Raw genomic sequence first — 19,202 nt, forward strand, 5'->3', positions numbered from 1 at the left:
CCACTTAGGGAAAAAAAAAATCACCTAACGACCGTGGGGGAAATGAACCACAGAGGCCATTCTATTATATACTAGTAATATTTGCCACCTAGAACTTAACCCTGAATGAGGAAAATGTGTCCTGTGGTCTTTGGAGAAACACTCAGCACAAACGCTCAGAGAGGAGTCTTGTTGTTCTGATATATATGTGAAAATGGTGCTCTTCCAAGTTCTCGTGAGTGAGCACACTGAGACTTTTAATATGTAATACAATCGCATCTGAGAGTGAGTTGTTTGTACTTGAGAGATATGAGGTTTTTTTTTTCTTCTACCAGATCAATTAGCAGTGTCTAGTAACTTTGAAGCAACAACAAAGATTTTACAACCTTATTTACATTTGTGGACCTCTAGTATCAATTGCAGAGAGAGCCCATATAAAAAGGTTCTGTTACACTTTTTACACATGCACAGAATGTTAAGTATTTTACTTTTTTTTTTTTTTTTGAGTTGAGCATTTGGGACAAAGGTGAAAACTTTACTGTGCTCTCTAATGCTAAAAAGCTTTCTACTTTGATCTAAAGGCTTTGACATATTTGGTATGTTTACAGCTTTCCATTCTAGTGTAAACTCTGGTGTTAAGGTGTGCAAAATGGTGACAGTCTTTGGCACTTTTTTCCCCTACACTTGTAGGGTTTGTCTCAGGTGTAAATTCAATGTTCAGTAAGGGGTGGGCAACAATTTAGATTTTTCCCACATTAAAAAAATATCACTTGTGTTTCTTTCTAAAGTGACGGTGGTGCCTAGCAGAGGATTATAAACATTTAAGGATTTGGTATTGCTTGTATTGAGAGGGTTTCTCTGCAGGAAGAATTAATTCTCTCACAGTGAGAAACCTGTGAATGAGTCACAGACTCTTCTACGTTTGCCACTTCTGTAGGACACACTTCCACTTTGAATCACGACAATAAACACGCTTTTGACTGTGGGTACAGATTTACTACATTGTTCCCATCTGCTGGTTTTACTCATGTATATGGATCCTCTGATGCTTTCTGAGGTTTGAACACTGACTAAAGCATCTCCCACACTCATCACATCTGTAGGGTTTCTCTCCTGTATGGATTCTCTGGTGCTGAGTAAGGTTCGTGCAGTGGATGAAAGCTTTGCCACACTCTTTACACCTGTAAGGTTTCTCTCCCGTGTGAATCCTCTGGTGCTTAGTAAAAGATGAACGGCAGCTGAAGGCTTTGCCGCATACCCCACATTTGTAGGGCTTCTCTCCGGTGTGGGTTCTCTGGTGCTTCCTGAGGCTTGAACACTGGGTGAAGGACTTCCCACACTGTTCGCATTTGTACGGTTTCTCTCCGGTGTGGATTCTCTGGTGTTCACTAAGTGTTGAGCTTTGGGTAAAGGCTTTGCCACATTCGGCACATCTGTAGGGCTTCTCTCCGGTGTGGATTACCTCGTGCTTTCTGAGGCTTGCACACTGGGTGAAGGATTTCCCACACTGTTTGCACTTGTAGGGTTTCTCTCCGGTGTGGATTCTCTGGTGCTGACTAAGAATTGAGCAGTGGTTGAAGCTTCTGCCACACTCTTCACACGTGTACGGTCTCTCTCCGGTGTGGATTCTCTGATGTTTTTTAAGGCTTGTACACTGGGTAAAGGATTTTCCACATAATTTACATTTGTAGGGTTTTTCTCCCGTGTGAACGATGCTGTGTTTACTGTAACTTGAGCAATACTTAAAGGTTTTGCCACATACATTACATTTGTAGGATTTCTGGGCATACTGAATTTTATGTGTAGTCAGGTTCGAGGTTTGATTAAGTGTTGACTCACAGTCTATATGATTGTAATGATTATCTTGAATATAGTTACATTGATGGACAGTAAGCTTTGAGTCCTGGGAAAATAAATTTTCATAACTGAAAACGTTCTTTTGAAACAGAGCACAGTAATGTTTGTTGGGACTTGAGCCATGGTCAAAGTTGTTATGTACTTTGTTACACTGACCAGATTTCTCTGGAGCCGTGGCAAGCAATCCACAGTCATTAGAACTGTGCATCTGGCCGTAGGAAAGATCTACTTGCTGACTGAAGAGTAAGGATCTTTCGGGATTGGAGGTCTCTACCTGATCAGTTATAGAGACTGGTTCTCGGTTTCTTGGTTCTTTGTCTATGGAGATGTCTGAGTGCAAGATTAATCCCTCTTTCAGATCTTCCAAACTTCTTTTCAAAGTTAAGTTACGCTGAAAAGTGTCCCGAGGAGTCTTTCGTTTGCTGATACGTGTCTTGCTGAAAGCGCCTGCCCTAGCACGAGTTCTTTTCGCAGATGTTTTCTGTTCTTGGTCTCTGTTGTCAGTGACACCCTTGCTACTGCTGGTGGGCACCCATTCGTTATGTCCACCACGGCAGGCTGTTTGACCTCGATTCTCATCTGCTTCTGCCCAATTTCTTAAACTCTTAAGGCCGTGACTTCCGAGTCTTCCATTAGTTGCTCTTTTAAAGGAATATTTTAGGGTCTGTTCTGGTGGAAAGTTCTGGGAACAATGATGAGAAAGGGCTGAAATAAATGAAAACAAACAAATTAATTTAATAGATTCTTGTGATTACAGTTTATAAATATATGTCAAGGTGTACTAGATTGGAACATCAGTGGGAAACCACAGGACCATTACCCTCTTGCACATTAACACACATACATACACACACACACACACACACACATACATATATATATATATATAATGATATATATATAAAATTCAATCCTCCATCTCCATTGGGAGAAAAAATATGAGGTTTTTTTTGGGTGGTGGTAGTAGGGGCTGTCTGAAATCTGTCTACCTAAAATGACAGACTGTAGGGGGTATCAGGTGCATATCTATCTATCTATGTATGTATTTAATCTTTTGAGTCAGTGTTTCTCTGTGTAAGCTTTGTAGACCAGGCTGGCCTCGAACTCACAGAGATCCTCTTAACTCTGCCTTCTGAGTTCTATTCAGTTGCACTGAAACTAACCTCTGTGTTGGCTACTTTGAATCATGCTGCACTAAACGCTCTATTGGCGATCTTCTTAACAGGGTGACTTGACACTGATTGCCAAATATTCAGCCCCTGGGGGGTGCTGGGACACATGCACCTTTGCTATTTTACGGTTTCAAGGTGCCCCCATGACTGTTATACTCTGTTGCTGACTCCTTTTTCCAAAGGACAAATTTCAGTGAATACTAACTGTACACAAAGAAACAGGGTGATGGGTCTGTGGGATAAACATGAACAAGCCTGCTGACTTAAAAAAAAACTGATTTATGAATCGTATAAACAAAACAACCATCTGAAAGATATTAGTAAACTGAAAGATATCAATAAACACAGAGAACATCAAAGCCAAGAAAATGGGAGTACAGACAAAGAAACAGATATGGTAATCAAACAATATGGGTGATGAACTTGGTAAGAAATCTAAAACTAAATCTAAAACTAAAAATGAAGAGACACATCAGAACACAAGCAGCTTCATTAGTGAGGATGCCACACACAATGGAGTCTACGCTTCACAAGTCACAAAGGGCGCTCTTGAGAGCGGTGGAAGTGATGTGTTCTCTCTGAGATGCCCCATGCGACCTCAGAGGGAGCTCTTCAAGGAAACACTGTAACAAAGACACAAGATACAGAGCACCGAGCACCGTGTACAGGCTGAAGGGACACACTCCGCCCAGCCAACCCATTCTCCAAAACGAAAGGAAGAGTATAAGCACGCTAAGTGGCCATCGCCGCTAGATTGTCCTACTGTTACAAGGCAACACAAGAAACAAAATCTCAAAGCCCTGTGTCGATGCACAACCCACTTTCAATTTCTGAAGAGTTTAAAAGAAGCTTTATTGTAAGTCCCTGTCAATGCACACAGACACATGCTGAAGAAAACAGCTATGATCACTAATATCACAGGAAAAGGCAATGGAATTACAAAGGAGATTCGTATGGACTGGAAATTCCATTGTCATTAGTGCATACCAAAAAAAAAAAATAGAGTAAAATTATGCTGTATCGCTGGAAACTCTCTTAGATGTAAGGGTTCAGGCATGCTAAAAGTCATGAAGTAAGGGGGCAAAGAGAGCCATAATTATAAGAAAATACACTTTCAGTCAAAAACAGTTACGTGACAAAGAGGTACAATTCAAGTCAGAAACTGGGATGAAAGAAAATAACCATGCCGGCAGGTTCTGTTTTCTTTCTTTTTTTTGGGTTTTCGAGGCAGGGTTCCTCTGTATTGTTTTGGAGGCTTTCCTGGAACTCGCTTTGTAGACTAGGATGGCCTCGAACTCACAGAGATCAGCCTGCCTCTGTCTCCCGAGTGCTGGGATTAAAGGCGTGCACCACCAACACCCGGCCAGGTTCTGTTTTCTTAATCAATGAGACTGAATCTGGAGTCCCCCAAGAGGAAGGAACCTCAATCGTAAAAAAAAAAAAAAAAAAAAAAATGGCTCTATGACATTGGCTTGTGGATAACCCTGGGGCGGGGCGGGGCGGGGCTGGGCGGGATTTTCACGTCTGATGACTGACATACAAGAGCCCAGCCCACTGTGGTTGGTGCCATCCCTGGCAGGTGGTCCAGGGTATATATGGACACAGGCTGAGCAGGCAATGGGGAGCAGCCCAGTAAGCTGGCCCACACCACAGGCCTTTCCTGCCTCCAAGTCCCTGCCCTGCTCCTGCCCTTCCTGCCCTCAGTGATGAGACCGTGACCGTGACGTGGGACTGCTGCTTCTGGGCGTGGCATTTTATCAAAGCCACAGAAACCTGAGTGACGATAATGAACACGATGGCCACTTTTCTAGGAGAGTGCAGCTGTAATAAATACACACACACAACGCACTTCCCACTTCTCAAGTACGGGATGTAAACACTGCAAATTGAAGACGCTAAACGCTCCATCACAGTCCCGAGTTCATATCCCTGCTTTTCATACTTTGAAATAAAGCTACACTGAGGACTAATTAGGAAACAAATCCAGAAAAACACTATAAACATCAGACCTACAGACACAAACACATATTAAGTTGGATTACCTGGTACGACACGACACATTCCTAATACATAGGAGAGTACTGAAGTTCCTTTCTAACTATCATAAAATAATAGACAATGGATGGAAGAGGAATAAACAAACAAACAAACAAGTAAACCTAAAACTGTGTGTCCTATAAAGGACATACTCTTGACTATGGTATTATTACAGAATGAGAAGCTAAAAACAATATGACTGTCATATCCAATATAATCTAGAACATCTGTTTGATCTCTGTCAAAACCTGAAAATTACTTTTAGCAGAAGTGCCTAGGGGGGCTGGAGAGATGGCTCAGAGCTTAAGATCATTGGCTGCTCTTCCAGAGGACCTGAGTTCAACTTCCAGCAACCACAAGGTGGCTCACAACCATTTGTAATGAGACCTGGCACCCTCTTCTGGCTTTCTGGCATACAGACAGAGGCTGTGTACTAAAAAAGTAAATCTAAAAAATGTTAAAAAAAAAAAAAAAGAAGCGCCTACAGCGAGATTCAAAACATCAGATGAGTCTCTCATGCTAACGAAGAGTTCCATACTCTCAAGAAGAAACTGGGAAACTTCAGGTTTCCTGAGCACAAAGCTGACTAACAACAACAGTAATTAAAACGGTTTATACTAACATAAAGCTAACCAAGTAGACTCATGAAAATCAGGATTGCCACAATACCCAGGTGACGGCCAAACGAAGACGTAGTTTCACTTCAACGTTAGCTGCAATTATTACTTATAACGGCAAATAGGTGACAGCAACCCAATTCCACTTGACGGTAGCAGGTAAACACATAATTTGGAACGTGCACACGGTGCAGTATTACACCATCCTGTAGTGTGCTCCTCGACCTTTGCCTCGGTACCTGTGTCCTCTGCTTCATTCGTTCCTACCCACCTACTGGGGACACTGCCATTGTTCTTAGTCATTTTATATCCCAGGGCTCTTTTTGTTGGTTTCCAGAGAGGTAACCAGGTATGACCTGGAGAAAGTTAAGACCTGATTACTGGAAAAGAGAACAAGGCCTATACTGGAACTGAATGCATCTGTTAACAAATGAGGTCCCTGGTCTCAGTGGTTTGCTCAATAGAAAAGAGAAGACTCAGCAGGGGATTCAAGAATAATGTGGTTTCCCAAAAGACATATGAGACCACATTCTCAGTTCGCAAATACTGAGCGCCACTTCTGACTACGACCAAGTCGGAGCTGGAGAGGAGAAGCTCGGCTTTAAGACGTAGACCAGAATGTTGCGTGTCATACAGGTGATGTAATTACCACCAAAGATAGGATGCATACTGCCCACAGCACGAGGAAAGGGACAGGGACGAGAATAAATGGGAACACTCTTTTGTGTGCCAAGGACCCCACAGCTGTTCCTTAAAGCGCAGGTCCGTATTGGTCACGAAAAGCACAGGCTATGGCAGACATGTGCGAAAGTAAACACGTTAAACACTGGCAGTGTGTCCGGAGCTCTGCAGGAACGCTATCCTCACCCACAGACACCAGGTTTCTGTAGTTCTCCAACATCACGTCCCTATACAGAGTCTGCTGCGGAGGGTCCAGGCATTCCCACTCATCCGGGGAGAAATCAATGGCCACATCGCTGAAAGTCAACTGGTCCTGAAATAAAACGAACAGAAATAAATACCACACCGCCGATCAGCTTTGGTCTCACCCGAGACAGTTAGAATCGGTGATGATGCAGGCAGTTGAAATTGCTCAGGAAGGGGCTTTTTATACCACACTGATATTCTACAACATCTTACCTAGCTGAGCTTAAGAATGACACAGCATTTGCTAAGCCAGTGTAAACATTCCAACTTTAGGACATTTAACATATCATAAAGCACCGCTATCAAGATATGTGCTATGTAAACTAACACACAACACTGTGCATATTTCTTAGATGAGAAAGGTAGGGTGAATCACATGGATATTTTTTCTGACTTAGGAGGAGTTCTGGACTGGAGTTGGGCTTTCTGGGCACAGATCAGTAGTAATGCCGATGCCAGTGTCCAAGTGCTGTTTGATTTAAAAGTAATTATGCATTTGTTACGAGAGGTCCTTTGTCCCGGCTGGTCTTGCTGCCCTTGAGCCCCAAATAAACACATGAATGCTATGTTAGTTATAAAATTGCTGGCCGGTGACTTGGGCTTCCTACTGGCTAGCTCTGTCTTAATTATCAACCCATTTCTATCAACCTATGTATTTCCACGTGGTCTTGGCTTACTGGAGAACACCTGGCATGTCCTCTCTTCCCAGGCTCACATGGCGACTCCGTCTTGCCTATGTTTCCCAGAATTCTCCTCCTCTCCTAGTCTCACCTTTCTCCCTGCCTTGATTGGCAGTATTTTATTCATCAACCAATAAGAGAAACATATATACAGAAGAACTTCCCCCATCATGCATTGTATTATAATAGGAAGTATAGTAAGAATAATCTTTTTGATTATTTAAAACTACTATTTTGGATCGGAATGATTTTATGTTTCTTTATTTTTCTGTATCGTTTTGTCAAACACGCAGCAAAAGGTCAAGCCTAGGTTCCAACCAAACGGTCCAGAAATCAGATGGAAACACAAAGTTAACATAACTAAAGTAACCTGCAAGCAGCTTTCACATGAGACTGGGAATGTGTTAATATGTTACAAAGGCAGCAAAGCAAAACTGATCAGATTAATTTTATTTCTACACATAAAAATGGAAGGTATAAATCCAAAGCAATATACTATGGCTGTGTATGTTTCCTAGTGACAGAATGCTTGCCTAGTAGACATAGGTCCTGGGCTCCTCCTGAGGACAGATTAAACACACATACATGCACACACAGACACACGCATACACAGACAGACATACACACATAAATGAATACACACACAGACACACACACACAGACGCACACATGAATACATACACATACAGACACACACAGAGAGACACAGACACACACACACACACACACAGACACCAGAACAAAGGAGTAGAAATATTCAGGTCAAACATGAGAAATACAGGTCTGGAGATACAGTTCAGTCTGCAGAGTATGCCTAACATGCACACAGATTTGGGCTGACTTTCCAGTGCTGCTTAATCCAGATGTGTGTGTGTGTGTGTGTGTGTGTGTGTGTGTGTGTGTGTGACACACACCTTTAACCTCAGCATTTGGGAGGTGGAAACAGGAGAATGTAAATTCAAGGCCATCCTTAACTCCACACTGTTAGAGCCAATGAGTGCAAACCTGAATTATAATCTACTTAGTGATTTTTTTTTTTAAATACAATACCACTGGGAGCATATTTAAGGATGTAAAGGTACAATCAGAGCTATAGCTTTGTGGTCATTTATTAATTGTTTTGTATGACAAGCTCTAATTTGAACACACATGGAAATACATATTGCTGTTTCTCTGGCTAAAAACAGTGATGAAGAAGTATGTATATATGGATATTGAGGTGGAATGAATGAAAGCCTACTGTGCTATGTCTGTCTATTTCATATTTTGAAACACGTTCCAACCCTAGGAGAAAACCAAGTAGCTTAAAATAACAACAAACAAAACCACACTAACCAGAGGTCAGAAAGGTGGAGAAGCCAAGGTTTGCAGGTACTGAACACAGGGTTCCACAGCCCCCTAACCAGAAACACATACCCCTAGGAATCTGTCCTTCTTCCCTGAGATGCTTTAGCGCCCAGTCCTAGACCTCAGACTTGGGATTCTGAAGTACATGCAGGGCTTTAAATGACAGAGTCTTCAGGGTTGCAACAGACCATTCAAAACACTCAGTGTTCAGAGCAATAAACAACCTTCTTAAGAACCCCAAATGAACATTACATTATTCTACTCTTTCCGGAGAACGTAAAGTTCTTTGCTTATGACATACCGGATAAATAATTCAATAAGCAGTCCGTCATATGTGAAATGTATAGGAATTACGAAGTCAACTCCCACACAATTTAGAGTATTAGAGAGCAGGAAAGCTGAGTGGCTGTCACAAATCTTCCAGGAATGCTTTTGTGAAGGTCCGTGACGCAACGATTCCTATACTGTACTTCCCTGATGGAGCACATCCATCCCACTGTAGGCACAACTGGAGAAAAAGAAGAGCTTCTCTGCTCTTGACACCACAGCTACTGCTAAGACTCAAGAGTTGCATCTGGGATTCTTTCCCCAGGAAGCCTAGCAAACTCATGGTGGAAAAAGAGAATAAATTATAATTTGTAAGCGCTAAAACTCAAAATATTTTAGTCTCCCAGTAAACACCTCTGGTTTGCATTTATAACTACTTCCTTATAGTCTACTCACGTCTGATACAGTAATAAATGCAGGGTGGAAAAACAATGTCGGGCTTTAGTTTGTCAGCGGAAAGAGGGAGGAACAGAGTCCTAGATCTCAGTTTGTTTGTTTTTTCCTCTCATCAATTTCAAAGACCCCAAATGGGGATCACCCTTGTGTGGAAACGAGGGCCTCAAGTCACCTAGGACCTCAAGGCTACCCACAGAAACCCCACGTACCCGCTATACCGCACGTGTAGGAACATGGGTCAAATGAACGACACACGGTGGACAAATGCCTTGGGGACCTGTGAGAGGGGCTCCAGGATAAAAGGCAGAAGGCCTTTTACCTCAGGCACACTTTGTTCCGCGAGTTGTTCTCGGACAATTATTTCATGCCTCCCGCGACAGACATTTGCATTCGATTTGTAAGACACTGAATGCTTACTCTTGCTGGACTTCAGAACGCAGCTACGGAATCCAACCTTCAGTGTGCCCTCAGTCTAGGTATGGCCTTTTGCCTTGCCTTCGTGCCTTCCCAGAGAGAATCTACAGTACATTCCAGGCACCGTGTTTAAAATACTCCGTCCTGAGAAAGTTCTGGTCCGGGGCTGCTCTGTTGATATTTGGTGTGTGCTTACCGACCACAATTTACATGTTTTTTTAAAAAATGAACTCACACAGCCTTCCCTGGATCATTGCCTTCTTCCTCTTCTTCCTTGTGACTTTCATGTATAAGATACACTGGAACTGAAGTGAGGTTGTCGCCTACGGCATCAGACCATTGTCCTCTCCTCTTCCGCTTTTCGGGTCCTCACATCCTAGGTCTCGCAGACGCCCCCGCACAGGTTAGTGAGCGAGAGTCAACGTACACGGATTCCCCCTTGATGACATGTCCTGTGGAAATCACATGATCTGGGAGGGCGCGGCTGTGCCCAATGGTACCGACACACGTATATTTCCTGAAGAAAACATGTCTTGCCTTCAAAGAGACTACACCCTCTTGCAAGCACGTCGGCAACATGCCTGCGAGGTGACGGCTTGAGACTGTGCATTCAACTTGCTGTCCTGCCGTGTACGAAGCCTGCTTAATCACCCTGCCTTTAAGAAAACCAGGCAGCCAGCCGTACTACGCCGTGTGTCTCACGTTATCGGCGTTTATGTCCCAAGCTGAATGCACGGCTATAATCTGTTACGTGTATCCCTCACACCCCCCCATCCAGGGTAACTGTATGTGCGCACAGGTAGCTGTGCTGTCATCTTTGGCTGAAAGCATCCAGCAGCGGGAAGCAGTCTTAAACAAAACAAAGATCCCATAGGCGTGGGACGCATCGAGCGGATATAGGTCGGTAAGCCCTGTCAGTGGTTTCCAGTTCTGTTCTGAGTCGTCTGCAGCTGGGTTCGGCACAGCAATTCCCTCCTTTGTGAAACTCTGCTAGAGGTACCAGTAGAAAAGCATTCCTCATTCCCTTCCCATGTCATGGTTTCATTCTGGTTTTGAAGAACTTTAGTGTGCGTGCGTGCGTGCGTGCGTGTGTGTGTGTGTGTGTGTGTGTGTGTGTGTGTGTGTGTGTGTGAACAGGTCATCAGATCCCCTGGCCTGGAGTTACAGCAGCCTGTTGCCCTTTCAGCCACCGAGCCATCTCTCCAGCCTCCATATCACATTTCCTATGCTGTCCAATAGACACAAAGCAAAGCCCTTTGTTAGGGATAGACATCACAGGCAGGCAGGTAGGCAGGCAGACAGGTAGGCAGGCAGACAGGTAGACAGGCAGACAGGTAGACAGGCAGACAGGCAGACAGGCAGACAGGTAGACAGGTAGACAGGTAGACAGGCAGACAGGCAGACAGACAGGCAGGCAGGCAGGCAGGCAGGCAGGCAGGCAGGCAGACAGGCAGACAGGCAGGCAGGCAGACAGACAGGCAGGCAGGCAGACAGGCAGGCAGGTAGACAGGTAGACAGGTAGACAGGTAGACAGGTAGACAGGTAGACAGGCAGACAGGCAGACAGGCAGACAGGTAGACAGTTAGGTAGGCAGGCAGGCAGGCAGGGTGCTGGAGAAGTGGCTGAGAGCTACATCCTAATCTACAGGCAGAACTGAAGCAGGCCTGGGCTTCTGAAACCTTAAACCCCACCCCCCTGGGCAACGCACCTCCTAATCCTTCCTAATAGTTCAACAACTGGGACTAAGCCTGGGGGGGGGGACATCATCATTTAAACTACCACGTCAAGAATCCCAGCTACTGTTCCAGGCCCCCCCCACCCCCCAACGCACTACAGAGGGGTCCTAGGGTCAAGCTTCGCCTGCAACGGTCTCAGATTCCCTTAGTCTGGAGATAACTGCAATGGTCCACTGCCTCCGCCGTCGTGTGAGCTTGAACCAACAAACTTCCCATCTCCACACGGCGCTCAGTACTTTGGGTGACATGTTGTCTCCGGGAATCTGGACAACAGTCTGTCACAGGCCAACAGTGACACTATTGCACCTCAGGAAGAGGACACCTTGAGCTCCTGCAGACGGAGAGAGACAGGAGTCCTGGGTGGCTAACGCAGAATCCTCTTTTCTGTTTCACAGGTGGTTCTGCCTGAGGCTAGGGTTAGACCAAGCTGCAGACCCTACTCCCACCGGTCTGATGACAGGAGATGGGATCAAATCCCTGGCTGGCTGGCACCATTATGACAAGTTTTCAGACCTTTTCCACCAGCATTTTCTCATTACGAGAGGACCCTGGCATTTTGGCGGAACCTGGTCCCTAGCGTCTGGCAAGGTCATCGTTTCCCCTTTCAGTCAGGGACTCTCCATGCATCTTCCTTTTGAATACTGGGTCACAAATATGTAGAGGAAATTACATGCTCAGTGTCCACGTCCAGCCTCAGAGAAGGGGGAGCGCCCAGGCCAGGCCCAGCTACGTTTGAAAGGAGGAAGTCAGGCATCAGCGATGTACCATGAGATTGACGGTGGTACGGAGAGATCTAATGACAAATTATCTCTCGATGCCTACTTATTTTAACCCATAAAAACTAAAAAGTCCCGCCACCCCAAAGGAACAGTTATTAAATTCATGGCAGTAATATTCAAAAGAGGAAGTCAGGGCACAGAGGGAGCCTGCTTCATGAACGGTTCACAAATAAATCATTCAGGAGAACAACATCTCCACAATTCTGAGTACCCAGGATGACGCTGAAGTGGAGCCCTAGTCCCAGGGTGATGACACAGCCATCAAATCAATGCGCTTTTCCCGTCTTGTACGGCAGGAGCAAGAGAATGGCTAGCTGAACCTCATGGAAATTCAGAGAAGCCCGTGACATAACCTTAGAGAAAAGATGCATAGTGGGCACGAAAGGAGGCAATTAATGTATGGAGGTGGTGTTTTGTTGTTGTTGTTGTTGTTTTTTGTTTTAGACAAAAGACAAAAACAGTTGCCACGCAAACACATTAGCAGGAGAAAGTGACAGAAAAGCTTTTGGGACGGAGGGGACAACACAGGGACATGCCAGCACCACTCTTCACGGAGATAAGGAACACGCACCCACGTGGGTCGAGGGGAGGCTGTGCTGGCTTGACACAAGCTAGCGTCATCCGGGAAGACTTAACTTGCACCGAGAATGCTTTCATACAAGTGACCCGCAGGCGAGCGCGTGAAGGCATTTTCTTGATCAGTGACTGACGTGGGAAGGCTCAGCCCACTGAGACATGTTACCACTTTCTGGGCTGCCAGTTCTGAGCTACAAAAGATCAGGGGGTGGGTTGGCCCACGAGAACAGAATCCCCCTGGGGGAAAGATCTGCTGCTTTAGGGAGTTTAAGGTTCCTGCAGTCTAGAGGCCAGGCGCGGGCATCAGGCTGCTCCAAGTCACTATGCAGTGTGCAAAAGGAAGGCTTCCAAGCTGTGTCTCGCCCCGAGTGGCTCCATCTTGAGTGAAAACCCAAAAGCAAAAATGACCCTGCGGCTCACCCGCACACCGACCGTCAAGCAAAGACTGGCAACTGTTCATAAGTAAAAAAAAAAGGCTTGATCAACTATTACTTTACCTTTATTAATTAAATTATCTGTTTTACACCTGATCGGTCCCCCTATCTCCCCTCTGCCCACACACCCAATCCACTCCTCCTCTGTTTCTGTTCAGAAAGGGTCAGTCCTCTCAAGTATATCAAGTTTCAGTAAGATTAAGCACCTACCCTTGGGTTAAGGTTGGGCAAGGCAACCCAGTATGAGGAATAGGTTTCCCAAAACCAGCCAGAGCATGAGGGACAGCCCCAGCTCCCAGGAGGAGTCCTGCAAGTAGACCAAGCTACACAGCTGTCACACATGTGTAGATGCCCTACGTCGGTCCCATGCAGGCTCTCTGGTTGTCAGTTCAGACTCTGTGAGCTCCTATGAATGAGCCCAGGTTATCAACGATAAATTTAATGAGGTGAATTTATAAATTACACTGCCCTGTGAGCCTATTAATAGTATGTCAGAAAAACCAGGCCCGAGAACTTATCTAGAAGCAGGAACCAACTCATTGAAAGGACACCTACCACTGTGATGGAAATGCCACCGGACCACTCAGCATGTGTCAAGGGACCACCAAAGACTCTCAGACAGTTCCCTGCATTTCCGTTCTCCATGGAACCCCACTCCATGACACGGACCACTGAAATCATCTTTCTCTCTTGTGCACGGTCCTGCTCCTTAGCAAACACCAGCCATGTCTCCATGGCAGGGCTCTCCTGCTTCTCCAGCAGCTCTACTCCTGGGCTCACTAATACTAAACTGAAAAAAAGCGGCAAACAAGGAAAGCCAGAGGAGCCCCTCACGGAGTCTGCTTGATGTGTCTACTCAGAGTAAAGCCATACATTACAGCAGGACAAATGCTACCATGAAAGCTGCTTCCGTAGAGACACAATCCTTTTTATATGCAGATAACTCCAAATAAAATACCCAAACAGCAATGAACAATGCTTAAGACCTAAATATAGTCAACCTCCAAATAGGTCCTTAGACTTGCCCAGGTTATTTTCTGGGAATTTCACAAGACTATTAACTTTTATTCACATTAAAAAAAAACAAAAACAAAAACAAAGACAAAAAAACTCTTAACTATTCAAGGAATCCTCACGCCTAATGGTTTCACCTCATAGGCTGTAATGTTACCTACCTCATCTCAGGAACTAGCCCAAGATCTCCTTTAACGTCTTCAGCAACCCTTTGAGATGCACGTTCAGACGGCACTGGTGTCTTATAAGTAACTTTTTTACCGTACAGTAATCACCGGAGACTGTGAAGAACTCTGCACTCACACACGGATGCACCGTCCCCCTTCTGAGAACCTGCTTCCATTAACCTTCACGCTCAAGTCCAGGTGAAAACCTCTTCCTAGCAAATCCTAAGTCGGCTTCACCCTGGCCCATCCAGAAGTTCCTTTTTTTTGTGATAAGGCATGCCAGCTCTACCAGGGCAGAGGTCTCTGAGAAGAATTCCTCCTCTGCTACAAGAATCAACTCTTGAAAAGCGGAGACTGCTGTTTGTTGACTCCGGGAAGAAGTTTACAGTGCATCCAGCCAGTATGGATTCTAGTGACTTGAATCAGTGACCCCATACACAGCTAACAGGTTGACAGGCCAGCTTCAGGCCTAAGTGTTCCGTGGCCCACAGAACCAACCGATGAGGGTTCGCGGAGGCACACAGACCCTGAAGGGACACCCAGGTCCTCTGCCGCACGTAGGTTATGATTGTGTAGGTTATGATTGTGTAGCGTGGTGTTCTTGTGGGACGCCTAGCAGTGGGGGCAGGGGCTGTCTCTGACTCTTCTGACGTGGCCCTTGCACCCAAAATGTCAGTAGCTGTGATGGATGAAACGCACGCGGCCTGCAGAAGACTGGACCTGTCAGTACTCCGTGTGGGAGGGCTCATGAGGCCTTCGCCCCTCCCTGAGGGATCTGCGGCAGGTTCCAGTTGGTAACGGGTGGAGAGGTATTTTCTCTACAAGTGTTGCCACTAATTAGATGCCCAGGCTCCGGGTAAATAACCTGTCAGTAAATAACCCTAATGAAGCTCGCTGGTTCACCAAGACAAGATTACCACAGAACTACCAGGGAAGAAGGGGACTAGTGGGAAGGGGGACGGCAGAGAGGTAATGGTGGCTACGTTTAAAATACACAAACACGTATGAAAATGTCACAGTGGCACCCATTAGTATGTATAATTAACATACACTGCTACAAAAACTTTTCAGAACGGCAACAAAGTGTCATTTACTGTCTGGAGAAAAGAATCACAGAAGCTGTCTGAAACACACGCAACAGAAACACGCCAGTTGGCAACACTGTTTGGGGATGACACACACATATTTGGGATCTAGGATTTAATGACCAGCCCGAGGCCCTGTAGGCTGGGGAATAGGTTTTGGATCTGAGCTTCTGCTTCTGGCACCATTCAGAAAGCGCAGGGGAGAACTCTGGGGGCAGCAGGAGGAGGAAGAACCCGGAGCCCAGGCGGCAGGAACCTCCCTCCTCCTTGGAGACTGCGTTTTCTGATTGCTCCTTCATCTGCAGCAGTCGGCAAAGGCTGGCTGCAGACACCGGAGAGGCCGCCGCAGGGGAAGGGGCTGGAAGTAAAAAATCCGTGCCAGCCCAGTTCCGCCCTTCCGGGGCACCGGAGGACACTAGGTCCTGCATCCGCCCTAGGCCGAGGGCACCTGGCGCGGAGCCCCCGGGAGCGCAGCATCCCCTCCTAGCTAACCCTCCGCGCAGCCTCGCGACCATCGCTCGCTCACCGTCTCCATGGCCCACGTGCATCTCCAGCAGCCGCAGCTCGCCCAGCAGCAGCGATCTCATCAGGACCACCGGGGGCTCCCCGAGGCTGGGGACCACCCTAAGACACTTTAAACACAAAGGCCGGAGACAGGGCATAGGCTCGCGAGACCGGCGAGGCCCGCCCCTTCGCCCCCTCCCCCCCTTCCGTTAGCTTGATTGGCAGTTTCTCCACCAACGCCGCCTCCACTCCAGCGACCGCCCACAGGCTTTGATGGACATCAGGGAGCACCAATGGCACCAGACAGCACCCAAGGGCGGAATGAGGTCCGAACGTATTGACGAGTTCCAGGCTGGACCAGTTTCAGAGGAGCGTTTTTTCTGAGGACTTTTTTTTTTTCTTCTATGTGATGACGCCACGTGGGTCATCAGTCTGTACGTGTATGCACACATGATCCGCCAGTGCAGAGAGCATAACGGCGGCGGTTTCTCCATCCCCCTAGAACTTGTTTGGACTCTGTTCGGATGGAGACTGCATCCTGGGCTTTGAGATGGGAGGCCATTCCCAAGTCAGTGATGTCCAGTACAAACAAACGAGGGGGGGGGGCGTGTCAATTTAAAATGTTCTAGTGCTTTTTTTTTCACTTTAAGAAACTAACAGAGCTACTACCCATGCTGGGCCATGCTTCTTACCCAAGTGCTAAACAGGCATTCGCTTGCTCAGAGGCCAGCGAGGACGGACCCTTCCTGCGTAGTAATCAGCTTAGGAGGTGATCCCCCTCTTTCCCTAGTAACTTCAGTCTTAAGAAAGGGAAGTGTCACATGGGTGCTGCAAACAAGCCTGGGAGAGCAGGATCGCACCTAACATGATGCTAGCAGGAAAGGGAAGGTTTGCTTTATGCTTGCTTGAAGATGCTGCATTTTATTTCGGATAGGGCAGTTTCCTAGTGGAAAAACTATCAAGGCCCTTCAAGATTAATGACACCTGCCGATGTATTAGTAATTTATTTATATATTATATGGTATATATGGATTTATAATTTAGATATTATATAGTATATATTAGTAGCTTATTTATATATTGTCAGTATATTTAATAATTGGTGATCGATTTATAGACTGTGGCTAGGAGGACAGTTTAGAACCCAGAAAGGGCTCATTGCCTTTGGTCCCTAAATTCTCTCATAATTTTAATGGAAATACTAAATACAGAAGGCTGCTGCACTGTTTCTTGTGTAAAGGAGCTAAACCAAAAGGAAAAAAAAAACTCGTTGAAACGACAATCAAGTTATGTGCTCACAGCACAGCAACATAACGATATTTCAGACTATCTGTTCTATGATGAAGATAGTCAATGAATGCCGTATCAGTTCTCTAAAAATTAAAATAAATCTAAAACCAAACCAGATGAGAGTAAACGAAAAAAGAGGAGGGAATTTCAAGAAACAACAGACAAGCAAGAGACACCAAGGCCACGTCTTCTGTAGCTAGTAGCTGGCACCGCTGGTCTAGTCACTGTTAGTTCAACTCAGGGGTAAAAAGTACCCGTTCATTCTGTAAGTCAGTCCAATAGACTCATTGCTTTCCCAAAACAGACTTCAGTGGAATGGTAGAACAGTCAGGCATTGTTTATGTTGACCCAGGGAAAGAGATGCTGGGGCGTATGACTTCATTGAAAAATGTCTCCTATGCCTTTAGAAAGGAACTACTTACCTTCTCTTATACCCATGTGCTGGATAGTTTTACGTTAATTTGACACAGGCTAGATTCTAGAGGCTTCTGAAAGGAGGGAACCTCAACTGAGAAAATGCCTCCCAGATAAGACCGGGCCGCAGGCAAGCCTGCAGGGCATTTTCTTAATTAGTGATTAATGGGGTAGGACCTGACCCACCCCTGGGCTGGTGGTCTGGGTTCTGTAAGAAAGCAGGCCGAGCAAGCCACGGGTAGCAAGCCAGTAAGCAGCACCTCTCCATGGGCTCTGCATCAGCTCCAGCCTCCAGGTTCCTGCTCTGCTTGGATTCCTGTCCTGACTTCCTTCAATTACCTAATGTGGAGGAGCAATTCAAATAAACCTTTTTGGCCATGGGGTTTCATCACAGCAGTTGTAACCCTAACTAAGATACCCATGATTCTTTATTTGTATATTCATTTAATTTAGTTTTCCGTAAAGTTTTATGTTTTTAATTTTTCTCCTCTTATGGGAAAATAGTTTCTTTTCAGAGGAGGACATGGGGGAGCAGGAAAGCTGAGTCGGGGAAAGAATAGAGGAGAGCAGGAGGAGAGATACCACAATAGAAGGAGCCTTTATAGGTTTGAAGAGGGATCTGGCACTAGTGAGATGTTCAGAGGCCTACAAGGATGACACCAGCTGGCAATCCAACCAATAGTGGAGAGGCTACCTTTATAGCTGCCCTTCTTGATAATGAGATTGATGACCTCCTTGTGTGCCATCCTAGAGCCTTCATCCAGTGACTGATGGAAGCAGAGGCAGACACCCACAGCTAAACACTGAACTGAACTCCGGGAACCCAGTTGCAGAGAGAGAGGAGTGATGAGCAAAGGGGTCAAGACTTGGTGGGTGAAACCCACAAAGGCAGATGACCTGAACAATGGGGAGCTCATGGACCCCAGATTGATAGCTGAGAGGCCAGCATGGGACTGATCCAGACCTCCTGAACGTGGGTGACAGTGAGGAGGCCTTGGTATTCTTTGGGGCCTCTGGTAATATATCAGCATTTATTCCTGTCATTCAGGTGGACTTTGGGATCCCATTCCACGTGGAGGGATGCTGTCTCTGCCTGGACACATGGGAGAAGGCCTAGGCCCTGCCCCAGATCATATGACAGACTTTGGAGATCCCCCATGAAGGGCCTCATCCTCCTTGGAGAGTGGAGTGGGGATTGGGTGAGGGGTTGGAGGAGGCTTGAAGGGGGTGGGAGAGTAGGGGAGGGAGAGGGAGCTGGGATTGACATGTGAAGCAATTGTGTTTCTAATTTAAATAAAAATGCTGGTGAAATAAAAAAGAAATATTAATATGATACCTAATCCACATGGTAGTGTACATTTGAAATAAATTAATTCTACTTAAAAAATCTTGTGATCATTTTGGGTATGTTTCTTTGCCTTATGAGGTCAGTTAAAGAAGAGGAAGAGAG

The 19,202-nt window shown here is 45.8% G+C and overlaps 1 protein-coding gene across 3 annotated transcripts; it reads right to left on the minus strand.

The window, feature by feature from the left end:
- Positions 1 to 953: 953 nt before the first annotated feature.
- On the minus strand, positions 954 to 16,222 carry LOC101842910 (zinc finger protein 391). 3 transcript variants are annotated; one of them, XM_040742327.1, is made up of 4 exons: positions 16,071 to 16,196; positions 14,454 to 15,324; positions 6,530 to 6,656; positions 954 to 2,541 (listed from the first exon to the last, which is right to left on the minus strand). In XM_040742327.1, the coding sequence occupies exons 3-4, from the start codon at positions 6,561 to 6,563 to the stop codon at positions 1,001 to 1,003; spliced, it is 1,575 nt and encodes a 524-aa protein (XP_040598261.1). In that variant the 5' UTR covers positions 6,564 to 6,656; positions 14,454 to 15,324; positions 16,071 to 16,196; the 3' UTR covers positions 954 to 1,000. The 3 variants fall into 3 exon arrangements, with proteins under 3 accessions (XP_040598261.1, XP_012979404.1, XP_021091205.1); XM_013123950.3 differs by lacking the exon at positions 14,454 to 15,324 and having other exon boundaries at positions 16,071 to 16,204; XM_021235546.2 differs by lacking the exons at positions 6,530 to 6,656; positions 14,454 to 15,324 and having other exon boundaries at positions 16,071 to 16,222.
- Between the last annotated feature and the right edge of the window lie 2,980 nt (positions 16,223 to 19,202).

This window comes from Mesocricetus auratus, unplaced genomic scaffold (genome assembly GCF_017639785.1).
Source record: "Mesocricetus auratus isolate SY011 unplaced genomic scaffold, BCM_Maur_2.0 Super-Scaffold_15014, whole genome shotgun sequence".
Taxonomy (NCBI): Eukaryota; Metazoa; Chordata; class Mammalia; order Rodentia; family Cricetidae; genus Mesocricetus; species Mesocricetus auratus.